Below are 14,209 nucleotides of genomic sequence, written 5' to 3'. Positions count from 1 at the left end.
AATGAATAGAGCCTGACACAGAGCAATTATTCAGTGCGTGGTAGTGGAATTCAGATCTGAGGAAAAGAAGAAAGCCAAAGAAAGGAGGGGAGAGATGGGTGGAATCGGGGCAGGAGGAGGGGCAAGAACCCCTCCCCCCGCAGGACCGTTTCTGCTCCCCAGCCGTGCCCTGGCCCCACAGCCTCTAGAAACTCAGCCTTCCTCCATTGAACAGACAGGCCACGCTGAGAGCGAGTTTTCCTCCAGCGCTGCCGCCCTGACCTCGAAGATAACAGTTCGTTGCTCCCTGATTGTGGCCGGCCCAGAGGAGCTGGAGGGGCGGCCCTGGGCGCCTCTGTCAAGCCCTGCAGATTCAGGAGCCAGGGCCCTCGGGGCCGCACCAGGGCCGTCCTGCTGACGCAGCAGCTCGGAGCTGCCAGGGGTCAGGAGAGGCAGCCCCAAGACAAAGGCGATTTATCTGTCACCCTGCCTCCAGCCGGCCTGTGGTTTTGGCCTAGAGGCGAGGGAGAAAGCAGCAAGCCTGCTCTGGGGATTTCTGGTTTCTTTTCGAAATTGACATCATCTTGTGCAAGAACGAGTTCGTCAGGGCTGCCAAGCAGAGCGGCGAGCCCCAGATCGGTCCGGCTTCTCGGGGCGGTGGTGACTTCATGCTTGGAATGCGACAGTGAGATCGAGCAGAGCTCAGAGGGCATTTGTTCAGTGTGAATACTTTTAAAGCTCCCATTCTCAGATGGCGCCTCCCAGGCCAGCCCGTCTTAGCCATGGTTTCCGTGCTCGGTTGGTCATCCATGTCCCTGTCCCACCCTCATGGGGCTCCACCTGGGGGGCCCTTGAGGGGAGACAACTAGCTTTGAGTTCTGACCCTGCCCCCTAACCAGCCACGGCCTGGAGCAGCCCCTCGCCCTCTGTGCAGTGGAGCTCAATGCGTCCATCTTTCAGATTTTGTCTGGCCCAATTCCTGTTATTATTCTTCCCAATATTTAAATGGCAAACACTACAAAACAACTGAATTGGAACAAAGGTGATCCACCAGAGGCGTTTAGAAAGGAAAGCTCCGTGTTCTCGGGGAGTGTGCAGAGGTTTCTGTGAGGTGGTGACACTTGATCTGAGCCCATAAAGGCTTGGAGAGCCGGAAAGTGAAAGTGAAGCTCACTCAGTCGTGTCTGACTTTTTGTGACCCGATGGACTGTAGCCTACCATGCTCCTCCGACTTTTTGTGACCCCATGGACTGTAGCCCACCATGCTCCTCTGTCTGTGGGATTCTCCAGGCAAGAATACTGGAGTGGGTTGCCATTTCCTTCTCCAGGAGACCTTCTCAACCCAGGGATCGAACCTGGGTCTCCCGCATTGCAGGCAGACGCTTTACCATCTGAGCCACCAGGGAAGCTCACCAGAGAGCTGGAGAGGAGCCACAAATGAGAAGTGCGGCACGGGAGGGAGCAGGCTCGCTTTCTCCCGGCACCTTCCCGTTTTCAAAGCGCTGGTCGCCAGTGGGCTGGGCAGGCAACAGAAGCTGATCAGTTGATCCCAAATCCCTCCGCGAGGATGTGGGCTCGCCAGGCCAGGATACCCTGCTGCCTGCCTCGAAGGGAGGAGAGCTGGGTGGGGCGGCCGGGCGGAAAAGGTGAGCATTCAGCAGCAATCTTGCTGTCAGAGCAATCTTGCTGTTAGTTTCCTTCAATCTAAAGCTAAAAACACAGGACAGGAAATTTCAAAGATAAAGGACCCGAATGGAGAAAACAGCACTTCCAGCTCTACATTTGGGAACGATTAGCACAGAAGTGCTGGCTGATTGATGTCCACTGCCCAGGAGGCCTGGGCAGGGGCAGCGCCTCAGCCCTACTGACTGGCCTTTTGCTGTGGAAGCCACCACGGCCCAATTCACCCTTGTTTTCATGTGCAGGAGAACACACACACACACACACACACACACACAGCAGAGAGGGGCATGGAACCTGGGCAGCTTGCCCCCGGTCCAACCCCAGGGCTTCTGCATTCCACTTCTGGGTCCTTAACAAGTCACTCGAGTCTCAGTCTCTGGGCAGTAGTCAGGGGATGATAACACCTGAGCACCGAAGAACTGATGCTTTCGAACTGGGGAGAAGACTCTTGACAGTCCCTTGGACAGCAAGGAGATCCAACCAGTCATTACTAAGGAAATCAATCTTGAATATTCATTGAAAGGACTGACACTGAAGCTCCAATACTTTGGCCGCCTGATGCGAACAGCCGACTCATTGGAAAACAGCCTGAAGCTGGGAAAGATTGAAGGCAGGAGGAGAAGGGGGCGACAGAGGATGAGATGGTTGGATGGCATCAGTGACTCAATGGACATGAGTTTGAGCAAGCTCCAGGAGATAGTGAAGGACAGGGAAGCCTGGCGTGCTGCAGACCATGGAGTCGCAAAGAATTGGACACGACTGAGTCAACAACACCCATCACCCAGGGCTGTGGGACTCCAAAAGCACCGCGGAAACCTAAAAAGTGAAGTTATTAGGAACCATTCACAAGTGTCAGGGTGAGGCAGCCCTTCCTAGGCGAGGGGTGGGAGAAAGGTTCCCAGCGCCAGGGACGAGGAGAGGGCGGCCTTTCTTGGGACCCGCAGGTTTCTTGGCCCTCTTCGTAAAGGCCATCCCAGGCCTCTGCCTCTTGGTGATGCTGCTCGTTCCTTCAGCAGCATGAACAGGCATTAGAGGCTGAGGGCCTGCCGGGGGGTCAGTCCAGTCCCGCTGCCGCCCTCGGGTTGTGTGAGCCTTACGGGGACAGGCTGACAATTAAAATAGAGCCTGAGGTCGGGACAAGGGGCAGACAGACCCCTTCCCTTGAGGGGTCTGTGAGGACCTTCTGTGAGAAGTGCCGTTTTAACAGGGCCTGCCTGTGAAGTGACTTGAGCTTCCCTGGTGGACTCAGATGGTAAAGAATCTGCCTGCAGTTTGGGAGACCCAGGTTGGATCCCTGGATCAAGAAGATCCCCTGGAGAAGGGGATGGCAACCCACTCTAGTGTTCTTGACTGGGAAATTCCACGGACAGAGGAGGCTGCTGAGCTACAGTTCATGGGCTCACAGAAGAGCTGGACATGACTGAGTGACTAACAAAGTGACTTAGGTACTTTGCAAAGAATGACGGGGGCAAAGGCAATCCAGGTGAGGGTGACATCTTGTAATGAGGCCCCCCTCTCCCCCTAACCCTGGAGGTGGGGGCAGCCAGTTGGGGTGGAGGGGAGGGGCGTGGAGGCGTGTGCTGTGAACACGATGCTTCAGCGGCTGTGAACGGAGTGGCCGGACGGAAGGCCGTCAGCGGGGCCGGGGGAGGCCCGAGCTGGGTGCTGGGGGTCCCTGCGGCCCGGCTCTGCGGGGTCAGGCTTTGTGTGCCTCTGCCTCTGTGCATTGCTCTGAGAGCAGTCTTCTCTCCTGCTGCCGAACCCCTCCAGTCTGCCCCGATGTACCAGTACCTGGACAGGAAGATGTTCCGGGAAGCCTACCAGATCGCCTGCCTGGGCGTGACCGATGCCGACTGGCGCGAGCTGGCCATGGAAGCCCTGGAAGGACTGGAGTTTGAGACAGCGAAGAAGGTGAGCGTCCACGCGAGCCGGGGCGTTTGTCCTCGTGGGGTCCCTAGCAGAGGCCGAAGCCTGCTGTCCTGGGCCCTGGGCTCAGACTGGCCTGTGCTGGGGCCCCAGTTCAGCCACCTTCTGACTGCGAGCCTCAGCCGCTCACAGCCTTGCTGAGGCTGCTCACGTGTAAGAGCTGGGTGACCGCGAGCCCCCTTCTCACAGACTTGTAGGGACCTGATGCCTGTAACCGACGCGGAAGGGGCATCCTCTAGAGTCTGCCGTCAGCCTTGTTAGCTCTCATCCATGCCCAGCGCCCAGCTAAAGCGTGCCCCTCATCGGCACTCAGTCAGCGGTGGCTTTTATCATCGGTGCAAGCACTTACCGGTATTAGGCCGTTTATTACACGGCGCTGTTCTCGGCGCTCCACTAGGTCCATTGGACGAAATGGTCGGGCTCTCTGATTCTGACCCAGCGCCACTCCACACACGCCTTCACGGCCTGACTCATGGCCTCTATTCACGGCGGCATTGCCTGGCTGAGTCTGTTAGAACTCCAGAAATGCTTGAAGACGTTTGCCCCCTTTCCACACGTTAGAAAAGGTCCAGCCACGTCTCTGAGATGGGTTTTTGGAAACCTGAGGCGGGGGAATGAGTGGCTTCCAGTCGTGTCTCCCCTGCTTCCCCCTCCCCTCTTTTTCTTCCCATAGTCCATGGACCAGGTCCTCAGTTAGCCCGTACCCCCAGCTGGTGGGCAGGGGGCTACAGAAGTGGGTGGTGCCCGCCCTGTGCTAGGCTGAGGCTGCTGCGCCTGAAGAGAGTGGACGGAGACCGGGCCGGAACTGGGCAGGCTGGCTGGGCACTGTGGTGCCCGCACGGGCTGGCCGGGGACTGGGCAGGCTGGCTGGGCACTGTGGTGCCCTCACGGGCTGGCTGGGGACTGGGCAGGCTGGCTGGGCACTGTGGTGCCCGCACGGGCTGGCAGACCCCAGGGAGCCTCGTCCTCCCGCTCCCTCAGCAGGGATGGGGAGAACACCCACCGGCTGACATGCCTGGGTGACCTGGTGTCCTTAGGCTTCACCCCCACATTGTAGAAGGGGTTCTAAAATGCCGGTGGTTGGCCAAACGCTGGCTGTGATTAAAACAAGTAAGATGATCATGATGTAGTAATTATCTGTATCGGTCTTAGATCTACTAAGTGTCAGAAAAGTGGTAACAGAGGAGGTAGGGCTGTGCCAATTCTTGAGAACTCAGAGGGGAGAGGAGGCAAGTCCATGGAGGGGTTTCCACCACCACCACCTACCCCCCGCCCCTGCCGCCCCTAGAAACGCCAGGAGGGGTGAAGGATGACACAGGAGCCCTAGACGGTGTTTTGTTTGTTTTCAGCCTGGATTGCAGTGAGAAGTCTTCCTTAGAGATCATCAGTTCCTTATGCCCAGGAACTAGGCATCAGTTTCTTCCCAGACTCAGCCAACACTGCCTAGCACAATTGTTGTTCAGTCGCTCAGTCGTGTCCGACTCTCTGCGACCCCATGGAACGTAGCCTGCTAGGTTTTTCTGTCTGTGGAATTCTCCAGGCAAGAATACTGGAGTGGGCTGCCATTTCCTTCTCCAAGGGATCTTCCTGACCCAGGGATCGAACCCCCTTGAACCCGCATCTCCTGCATCGGCAGGTGGGTTCTTTACCCCTGAGCCACCTGGGAAGCCCACTTAGCACGGTACCACAGCCGTTAGGAGCTCAGCAGATGTTTGATTGGACAAAAACTAACCTGAAATTCCTCCCCCCACTATCCTGTATCTCCCACACCCTCCCTGAGAATAGAGATTATTTATTGTGTGAAGCCCACTGAATTTTAACCCTAGACTAGAACTTGATCATTTTAGCCAGACTGGCTGCGATTTGCTGCTTTGCAAAGTCTCCCAGGCACGGGAGGGTGCAGGGTGGGTCCCTGTGAGAGGCCAGCGCCTCCACTAGGTGGCGCAGGAGAGCTGCCTTGCCTGCCGGACGGGCCTGAGCACAACTCCGTTTGTTCCCACACCTCCCCCTGCTTGAGGTTATCCCGGGGCCTTGTGACTCTGACCACTCTGACCAGGGTCCCACCAGGGCACCCCTGACTCTGCAGGATATGTCAGGGCTGAAGGAACTCAGAGACAGGTTTCTCATGGTGGCAAGTCCTGGAATCCTAGCCGAGCAGACCTAGAAGGCCCACAGAGGGGACCTGCTACCTTGCCCCCATCTGGAGAAAGCTGTTGGCGGCCTGGAGGTGGGGCCAGGGCAGGTTCAGGGCCCCCAGACAGGACTGAGACCCCAAAGGCTCCTTCTTTCCTCTCTCCGCTTGGCCAGACGTCCCCGTCAGTTGCTTCCAGGAAGCCTGGGTCTTGAACGTGGCTTGTCAGACCTGTGTGGAGATGGGTGCTTTGGGCCATCCACCCCTTTGCTCGTGTGATGCCTGCCTGACTCCTTCGGGAAGCCCTCTCTAGGGGTGCCCTCTGGTAGCTTCCTGCCCCTCAGCGCTTTGCTGAGTCCTGCCTCCCACCACTGCCCGTTGCTAGTTAGTGAGTCTGCTTTCTCCAGGGCGTCCAGTTTGTAACTGTACAGCTCTTGGCTCAGGGAGGCTTCGTGGTCTCTTTCACCTGCCTGCCTCACCCTTTAGAATACAGGCCCCTGAATTTCAGGAGGGACGCCTGGCCCTGCAGGATGAAAAGATGAAGTCACCCTGTGGTCATCCATGAGGCAGCTGGAGGCCGGATGACCTGTCCACTTCCCCGGCCTTTTAGGATGGAGGGTGTCACGCAGCTAAGCAGAGAGAGCAGTTGGCGGGGGTGGTTGTTCTAAGGCTCCTGGATCTGCTGCCTCCTGCGGGCGCATGTCAGCCCATTTCCCACGGGACGGTGCAGAGGAGCATGCCTGGGAGGATGCTGGCAGCACAGGCCCACGAAGAGCCTCCTGACGGGTGGGCTGTGCTCCTTTGCAGCCCTTGCAGGATCTGAAAACTGTAAAAGAGGCTTAGCAAGCAGCCGTTCTCCTGCAGAGGCTGCCTCAAATGTTCTAGTAGCCCATGGGTTGAAATCTCTGGCTTTACAGTGAGTCCAGGGCAAGCTGCACTGGTCAGGTTTACGTAAGGGTTTGCTTCCAGGGACGAGGAGTGATTCATTGCCTGCCTCCCTCTTCCTTCCAGAAGCCACGTCTGTTCCTGCTCAGCTCTGCCCCGTCCCCTCCCTCAGCGCCGCCCTGTGTGTGCCCTGTGGAAGGCATGGCTGTCTCCCGCGCTCCGCCCCGGTCACTAGGGTGGACGTGTGGTCTCCTCAGTTGGTCCCTGCCCCCACTCCCCCTCTGATGCTGCTGCCTCGGAGGCTCCATGGGCCTGGTCCTCCCTGGCGCATAGAGAATCCCGCAAGCCAGCCCCACTGCCGACTGCACCGTCCGGGTTTTGTTGACCTAGTCCCAAAGTGAGCGATGCGTGAGTGGCAGAACCCTCCCAAACGCACGCAGGGTGATTAATCAGTGCTCACTTCTCCCCCCCACACCTCCCCCACCTTACTGGCTCACTTGCTAAAGCTCGACTTCCCACCCCCAGCCAATCACCCACTTTTGAAGCCCAGAAGGCAGCTGATTTTCTTTCATTTCTTCTTCCCCTGTAGGCCTTCACCAGAGTACAAGACCTCCGGTATTTAGAGCTCATCAACAGCATTGAGGTAAAGGATGAAGTGTTCTTCCTTCTCAGGGCAGCGTACATGTGCTGTCAGTGGTTTCCAGGTGGGCGCCTGGAGGCCTCGTGGCAGGAGCCCATGGGTGTCCAGTGGGAGGGCAGGGTGCCCACAGAGGGGGCCGGCGCATGGGAGCCAGGAGTCTGGACTGTCCCTTGGGAGCTGGGCGAGCCCGGCGGGTGCCTCGTCTGTCAGAGCTCTGGTTTCTTGTCTGGGAAATGGAACGAGACCAACCTCGCAGGGTAGCTGGGAGGGCTAAACGATGGGATGAGACCGACCTCGCAGGTTGATTAAACAGGTTCTCGGGAGCCGGATTCCATGCTCGCAGTGCCTGTTAGCTCGTCACCACCCTCTCTAGGGCTGCACAGTATGCCCGTGGAAGCAGCGTTTCCCAAATGCACGTGGTCTGCGCCCACCCCCTGGGATGGGCCCTGGGGTGGGGGGGCTGCACCCTCAGAACGCTGAGCCCTTCCCGTAGTCTGCCCTCCTCATCGGCCACCCTGGGGGCAGTGGGGGCCCCAAGAGGCTGGTTCCGCCTATACCATTTGCTGGGGGATGGGAGACTTTCTATCCCCATGTCTCTTCATGCTGTCTGTCTGTGAAAAGGTGTACGTATTTCTCCTTCAGAACAGATTTATTGTGAGGCTCTGGGAACGTGAGATACATTTGAATTCACATATGGAAGTTGTGAGGAAACCAGCAAATGTCTCGTCCCTCTGGCTCAGTTCAGCATCCTAAACACCTGTCGCGGGCCAGGCCGCATGCTGAGCCCCGTGGGCAGAGAGTCGCATGGAGGAGAGGCCTGCGGGAGCTCACGGCCGGCCCGGCCTGGTAATTGTTGCCATTTGTCGAGTGCCTGCTCCGTGCCGCACGCGTGAGCCACATGTACACAATTTTACAGCCTCACAACAGCTTCACGAGGCAGCTGCTCTTCGTATCCTTATTTGAGAAATAAAACTAAGGCTCAGAGAGGCTGTGTCTGTGTCCCCAAAGCAGAAGGCCGGGTTAGAATCCAAGCCAGTTCCGTCTTCCAGGCCCCTGCGGCCCCTAGTCGGGGCCATGTGGCCTTCTAAGAAGCTGCTCCCAGAGCTCGCCCTGCACAGCCCCGCCCTCCCCAGTGCATCCTCTGCACCGTCCTTACCTGCACGGGGCAGGGCGTGTTCAGAGTCGTCTACCCATGGCGGCCAGGACTGCTTATGACTAGCAGGGCCGTGTTTGTAGGTCAACCGGTCTGGATCTAGGAGTCTTAAGACGAGGCCACGGCATGTGATTTTTCTCTATGCAAAAGTAACTGGCCTCTGTGAGGACCGACTCTGGCCGTTTACCACGTCTTCCTGAGATGACACGTGCAGTGTCTTCCGACGTGTTCTGAGCCAGGCAGAGGAACCTTGGAAGAACTGTCCCTGGAGAAAGGGTAAAGGGCCTTTGGGCAAGGATCCATTTTGTTTGCTCTGAGGCCTCCGTGGCTTGCTTCTCGCATTCACTGTTATTCCAGAGAACCCGGGTTCCTTACCAGGCGCCTCTTGGGTCAGTGAGCTGCCGCTGGGCTGGAAGCAGGCTGGAGAGAGTCTGTCTGCGCGATTCTTACTCGCTAAGCCCACGGAATCGTTTGCTCTGATCCTGGTGAGGTTCTGGGGACTGCAACAGATTTGGCCTAAATTCCACACCCTGCAAAACCTATTTCCTTGTCCCACTGCGAGATTTCAATTTATTTCCCACAATTAGGAGTCAGCTTATTTGGCTGACTAGCGTAAACTACGCATAGTGTGGGTTTGCTTTCCTTTTGGTTTTTATAAATCCTTTTCTGTCTGTGGGGAAGCTTGTCGCCTCCAGCTGTTGTAACTTTCACCAGCTTGTCTAGGAGTTTGCTTCGGTGTCTCGTGTTCCTCCTCTGCGGTGCGCTTGCTAGAAACCAAGCAAAGGGAGACTGCCAGGGATGAGAGATGGGGAGCCGCTGAGTGTTTACAAGCAGCCTGAGCGGCAGACTAATGGCCACTCCCTCCCACGGCGGGAGGAGGGCCCCGCTTGCTGTCACCCTCAGCACTGCTGCGCCTCTGCGTGCGTGCAACCGTGTACACGTCGATCACGCGTGCAGCGCGGGGCAGGCACTCGACAGGTGTGTCCTTGGGGACGACTACTGGTTTCCAAAGGCAGGATTATGTAGAGCAAAGAGTGTCTGGAGTTAGACGCAGTCCAACCCCAGCCCCGTGTGATCCCACCCGCCCCTGTCCCGAGGCTGGGCTCTGGGCAGCGTGACCCTGGGTGAGGGCACCCGGCGCCTGGCGGATGCTCAGCACACAGCGTCGCTCACTTCTCTTCAGTGGAAGGAACATAAGACTCGTTATGTCTTTTTCTCAAGAGGAAACGCTAAAATACTCTCCCCCTGTCCACCATGATCATGAGTCACAACCCAGCCAAACCAGGCCTGGGGGTTTGGGAGTTCTTGGAGCTTGGGGGTCCCCAGGAGTGGGCAGCACACCCCATCCTAACCATGCAGTCATTTCCTTGGAAGGATATGTAAGGAAACCACTGTGAGGAATTTCCATTAAACAAGTTTGCGTCTCTTTTGATCTTCCCTCATCTGGGGGGAAAAAAAATCTGCTTTTGTTGTTAGGCATTCCCAACAGAAACCGAGGTGAGAGACACAGCAGCCCAGGAGCCAAGCGTAGGTTCCAGTAGGAAGGCCCAGGGGCTTAACTTGAAATAGCCACGGCGGACCTTTGTGAAGGGCGCTTCCTGCCATGGCTGCGGAGACCATTTCCTGTGCTTCTAATTTTTCCAGGAGCGGAAGAAGCGGGGAGAGACCAACAATGACCTGTTTCTGGCAGATGTGTTTTCCTACCAGGGGAAGTTCCACGAGGCCGCCAAACTGTACAAGAGGAGCGGGCACGAGAACCTCGCGCTCGACATGTACACGGAACTGCGCATGTTCGAGTACGCCAAGGTACCCGCCGCCGCCTCCGGGCTGCCTTCCCAGACGCCGCATGGACTGGACTGTGGCCCACGGCCTCAGAAAGAGCATGGGTGGGTTGGTCAACAGGGGGACCGTCAGTGGCCACTGACCAGGTAGACCTGGCCCGCCGCCGACCTTTTAGGCTGACGTCACAAGGGGCAGAGCGTGGTGGTTCAGAGACAGTGGACGGTGCGTCCTAACCAGCGGAGTCCCCTTGGTAAGGGTTGCGGGTTCTGTCTCCCACCAGTTCCTTCCATCCTCTGTCAGAAGTCGCTGAGCCTCCGTGTCCTCAGGCCCGAGCTGGCTCTGCTGTCGTCACGGAGGCCCGCGTGGTTCACTCCGGCCAAGGCCTCCTGAATGCCTGCTCCTCTTAGCGCTGGCCCTCGTGCAGGGCGTCAGAGGCGCCACGACGGAGGCCCTGCCCATGTGTGAGCCCACCGCCCCTGTTGCCCGTGTGGGGTGGAGGGCTGACATCCTCTTGCAAATGGAGGCCCTAGTAAGCCGAGTCTCCAGGTCTGGGCCGTTAAAGGCACGCAAGGGTCTTCCTGGCTCCTCATGGCTTGTGTGAGAGCAGGTCCCTCCACGGCGCTCAGACCACCAGGACATCTGCAGGCGGGCCGAGCGCAGGTGAAGAGAGGGTGGGCGCCTAGAGCAGCCAGGTCTGCCTGCCACAGTTTGTTGTTCAGTCGCTCGGTCGTGTCCGACTCTTTGCGACCCCATGGACTTTGCAGCACGCCAGGCTTCCCTGTCCACCATCTCCCGGGGCTTGGTCACGTCCATTGAGTCGGTGATGCCATCCAACCGTCTCATCCTCTGTCGCCCCCTTCTCCTCCTGCCTTCTAGCATCAGGGTCTTTTCCAGAGTCAGCTTTTCGCATCAGGTGGCCAGTGTTGGAGCTTCAGCTTCAGCCCGAAGGTACCCTTGTTACCCTGTCTCCCAGTAACCTCACGGCCTCCGAATGTTCAGTGAGTCATCAGCCACAAGCAGTTAGAGGCTGTTCGTGGTAATTATCTAGCAAGTTCAAGATGGAAAGCCCTCCCCATCGTCCCCCTGCGCTTCTGTTCCTGAGGACGGCTGCGCGCTGTCTTCAGCGCCTCTGTGAGGCCCTGGGCGAACGGCAGCACCTGGGTCGCTATGATGCAGGCCCGGACTTGCTGGTCCTCGGCACCTGGCCGAGCACGGGCCACAGCCCGTCTCTTCCTTGGTGGTTCTTTCGTTCCGTCCCTCAGGTCTGGTTGCTTCAGCTGACCCCATTTTGCCCTCTTCAACTTTTGTACCCTCGCCTCCCACCAAACCCCAGCACACACGCGTGCGCGTGCACACACACACACACACACGCTGTATAACAGCGTGATCACACTGAGAACACCTAACCCAGCGTGTCTCTTTCTGCGGATAATAACGTTTAAAGCAAGAATAAAACCTTGACCTAAAGGAGCGCATCCCTGAGGCTAGACTGGGCACTGGGATTGGCTAGTCCTGGTGGTTCTTCTGGGCCAGCCGCCCCCTGGAACCTCTGAGAAGTCCCGTGGGCAGCTGCGGCATCGGAGACGGTGCCTTGCACTGCTGTCCAGGGAGCGGGCGTGAGGCCTGGCCTCCCTGTGGGTGACCTGGGGAAGGCACTTCACTTTACTCAGCCTCCAGCTCCTCTTCGGAGGGTGACCTCGCCCAGCTCAGCTCAGAAAGGTTGGGAGAACGAGCGAGGCCAGGCAGGACCACAGTGTGCTTGTCCTTCAGGGCTGCCCCCTGCCCACCCCACCCTGCCCCTGCACGGGAATACCCCCAATCACACTTCCAGTGGGCTTCGTGCGCCTAGAGTCTCCCACCCAGAAAGGCAGCCATTTACACAGCCCATCTGGTCTGCCTCTCCACGAAGGTAAATACGCTGGGCGTTGTTTTTGGTCTCAGTCTTTGGTAAAATTCCAAGTAGGATCCCAGTAGATTGGTTCCGTTTGGGCCCCCCCCCACCCACAGTCTGAGAGCATGCGTGCATACGCATTACGTCGGGGGGTAGGGGGGGGACACACCCTCCCCACCCACAGTCTGAGAGCGTGCGTGCATACGAGTTACGTCGGGGGGTGGGGGGGACACACCCTCCCCACCCACAGTCTGAGAGCCTGCGTGCATACGCGTTACGGCGGGGGGCGGGGGGACACAGTGCTTATTAACGTGGCGTGTTTTTGTTTACTTGAGAATTGCTTCCCAAGATTCAATCTGGTTTTCAGAAAATTTTTAAATTACATTCCCACGTACAAATAAATTGTATGCTTTCCGGGTAAGTGACATGTTTATCTGGTGATAAAGGGGATTATAGTGCTCTTAACTCTCATGTGGTATGTCCTGATCAGAATCAGCGCTCGCGAGGGCACTGTTTAGTCTCGCTCGTCACTCAGCACGGCCTCTTTCTGTCCACTCCAGGACAACGCCTTTGCCACAGCCCCAGATAACATGTAAGTCAGCACCATGGAACCAAAGAACCTTTGGAAAGCCATCTTGTTAGAGGAAGCATTAGACTCAACTTCAGTTAGGTCAGAGCTTCTGGAGCCGGGCTGCGGGCTGGGGCAGGCTCCTTCACGAAGCCTGTGCGTTGTGCCCCTGGCTGGTCTAGTCGACCAGCCAAGCTCCTGGCTCGCCCTTGGCCTCTGACCCTTCTCACCACAGTTATACCGCAGTCCATGAGCACTCACTCTGAAGGACATTTGTGTTCTCTCAGGATGCCTGTTTTCTCCAGCCACTCACCTCTTTTAACCAATCCGGTCAGCAGAGCTTCTGGCTTTGCTTTGGCATAAAGTGTCGGCACTGTAGCTACCGAGAGTAAAGGCCGTGTCCTTAAGGGCCCAAGCCAGGCATCTCCGGCCCCAGCGGCCGTCCTAGCCCCCTCCCCACGTGAGCCGCAGTGACCTGTCTTTCATTGGCGCCTCAGCGTCAGGGTCGTGATGCTCCGTCCTCCCCTTAAAGAATCGCTCGCCTTCGGCCCATCTAATGTGTTATTTTAGAGGCTACCCAATTACGCTGAAAGCAAATGGAAAAAGAAAAGAGAACGCTAATTGTTCGAGTGGGTTTTCAGCATACATTGACTGCACTTTCCTGACAAGTGAGTGCTAATCAGGGGAGAGGCGTGCTTTCTCAGGCTTTGTGAGCTCTGCACGGCACAGACTCCGCAGGGCACTCTATTCCCGAGACAAACTGCTGCTGAGGAGGCACATGGGGCTGTGCTCTTAAGCTCTCGCAATTTCTCTTTGTGAAAAGCCCCACCTTTAAAATTGTCAGCACCAAAGCTGCCTCAACTCTGGCGGCCCCCATGCACATACTTTGGGTAACCGTATCCTGAGAAGAGGTGCTCTTCTGAAGCTGTTTCTCGTGAATCCTCAGGCCAAACCCAGGGAAGCTGGGCATGGCCCCTCTGGCCCACTGTGGTGGAAGGAACACAGGCTCTGGAGCCCCCCAGGTCCACCAGCCTCTCTCTCCTTCACGGGGTCTCTGCAAGCCCCTTCCCTCTGCCTCAGATCCCCATGGCCTCCTGTTGTCCCCAGCCCCGCAGACCCAAACTCAGCCCTGGTTTCCGAGCATCCGGTTGAGAAGTGGTTCACCAGAATCCCTTGTGCTCCTTACCAGGCAAACAGCCAGGGCAGAGCCGAGGGGATCGTGCCCCGAGTTCAGGCGGCAGAAGGTGAACAGAGTCAGGAAACAGACATCCTGCAGTGCGGTGGCAGCTGCGGGGCCCTCCGGGAACTCTGGAAGCCATCCCGTCTGAGTTTAGGGGACCCCCAGCCTCACTCTGAGGTGTGGTGGGGTGGGGAGGGGGTCATCCTTACTCTGAGTAAAGGTGCCACTAGGTCTGTGTATCCGAAATTGTGTAAAGTCACACACGCATCAGGCTCTGCGTGAAGAAGAAGCAAACAAAGCGCCTTGACCATGAGCCTCCCGCGCCCCGGAGCTTGTGCACAGCACTCCCGCGAGTCCGGAACACGTTGTTCAGCTGGAGGACACGTGGCCG

At 57.6% G+C, this 14,209-nt stretch overlaps 1 protein-coding gene across 4 annotated transcripts in view; it reads left to right on the top strand.

Annotated features, from left to right (window-relative positions):
• IFT122 (intraflagellar transport 122) overlaps positions 1–14,209 on the top strand; it is a 67,947-nt gene that overhangs the window by 37,621 nt on the left and 16,117 nt on the right. For all 4 annotated transcript variants that reach the window (XM_061397147.1, XM_061397146.1, XM_061397145.1 and 1 more), the window contains 3 exons: positions 3,433–3,573; positions 7,194–7,247; positions 10,042–10,203. In XM_061397147.1, coding sequence (XP_061253131.1) covers positions 3,433–3,573; positions 7,194–7,247; positions 10,042–10,203 — 357 coding nt within the window. The remainder of the gene's footprint in view (positions 1–3,432; positions 3,574–7,193; positions 7,248–10,041; positions 10,204–14,209) is intronic.

This window comes from Bos javanicus, chromosome 22, assembly GCF_032452875.1.
Source record: "Bos javanicus breed banteng chromosome 22, ARS-OSU_banteng_1.0, whole genome shotgun sequence".
NCBI lineage: Eukaryota > Metazoa > Chordata > Mammalia > Artiodactyla > Bovidae > Bos > Bos javanicus.
The sequence above is the reverse complement of the archived record's forward strand: the minus strand, read 5'-3'. Positions and strand labels throughout refer to the sequence as shown.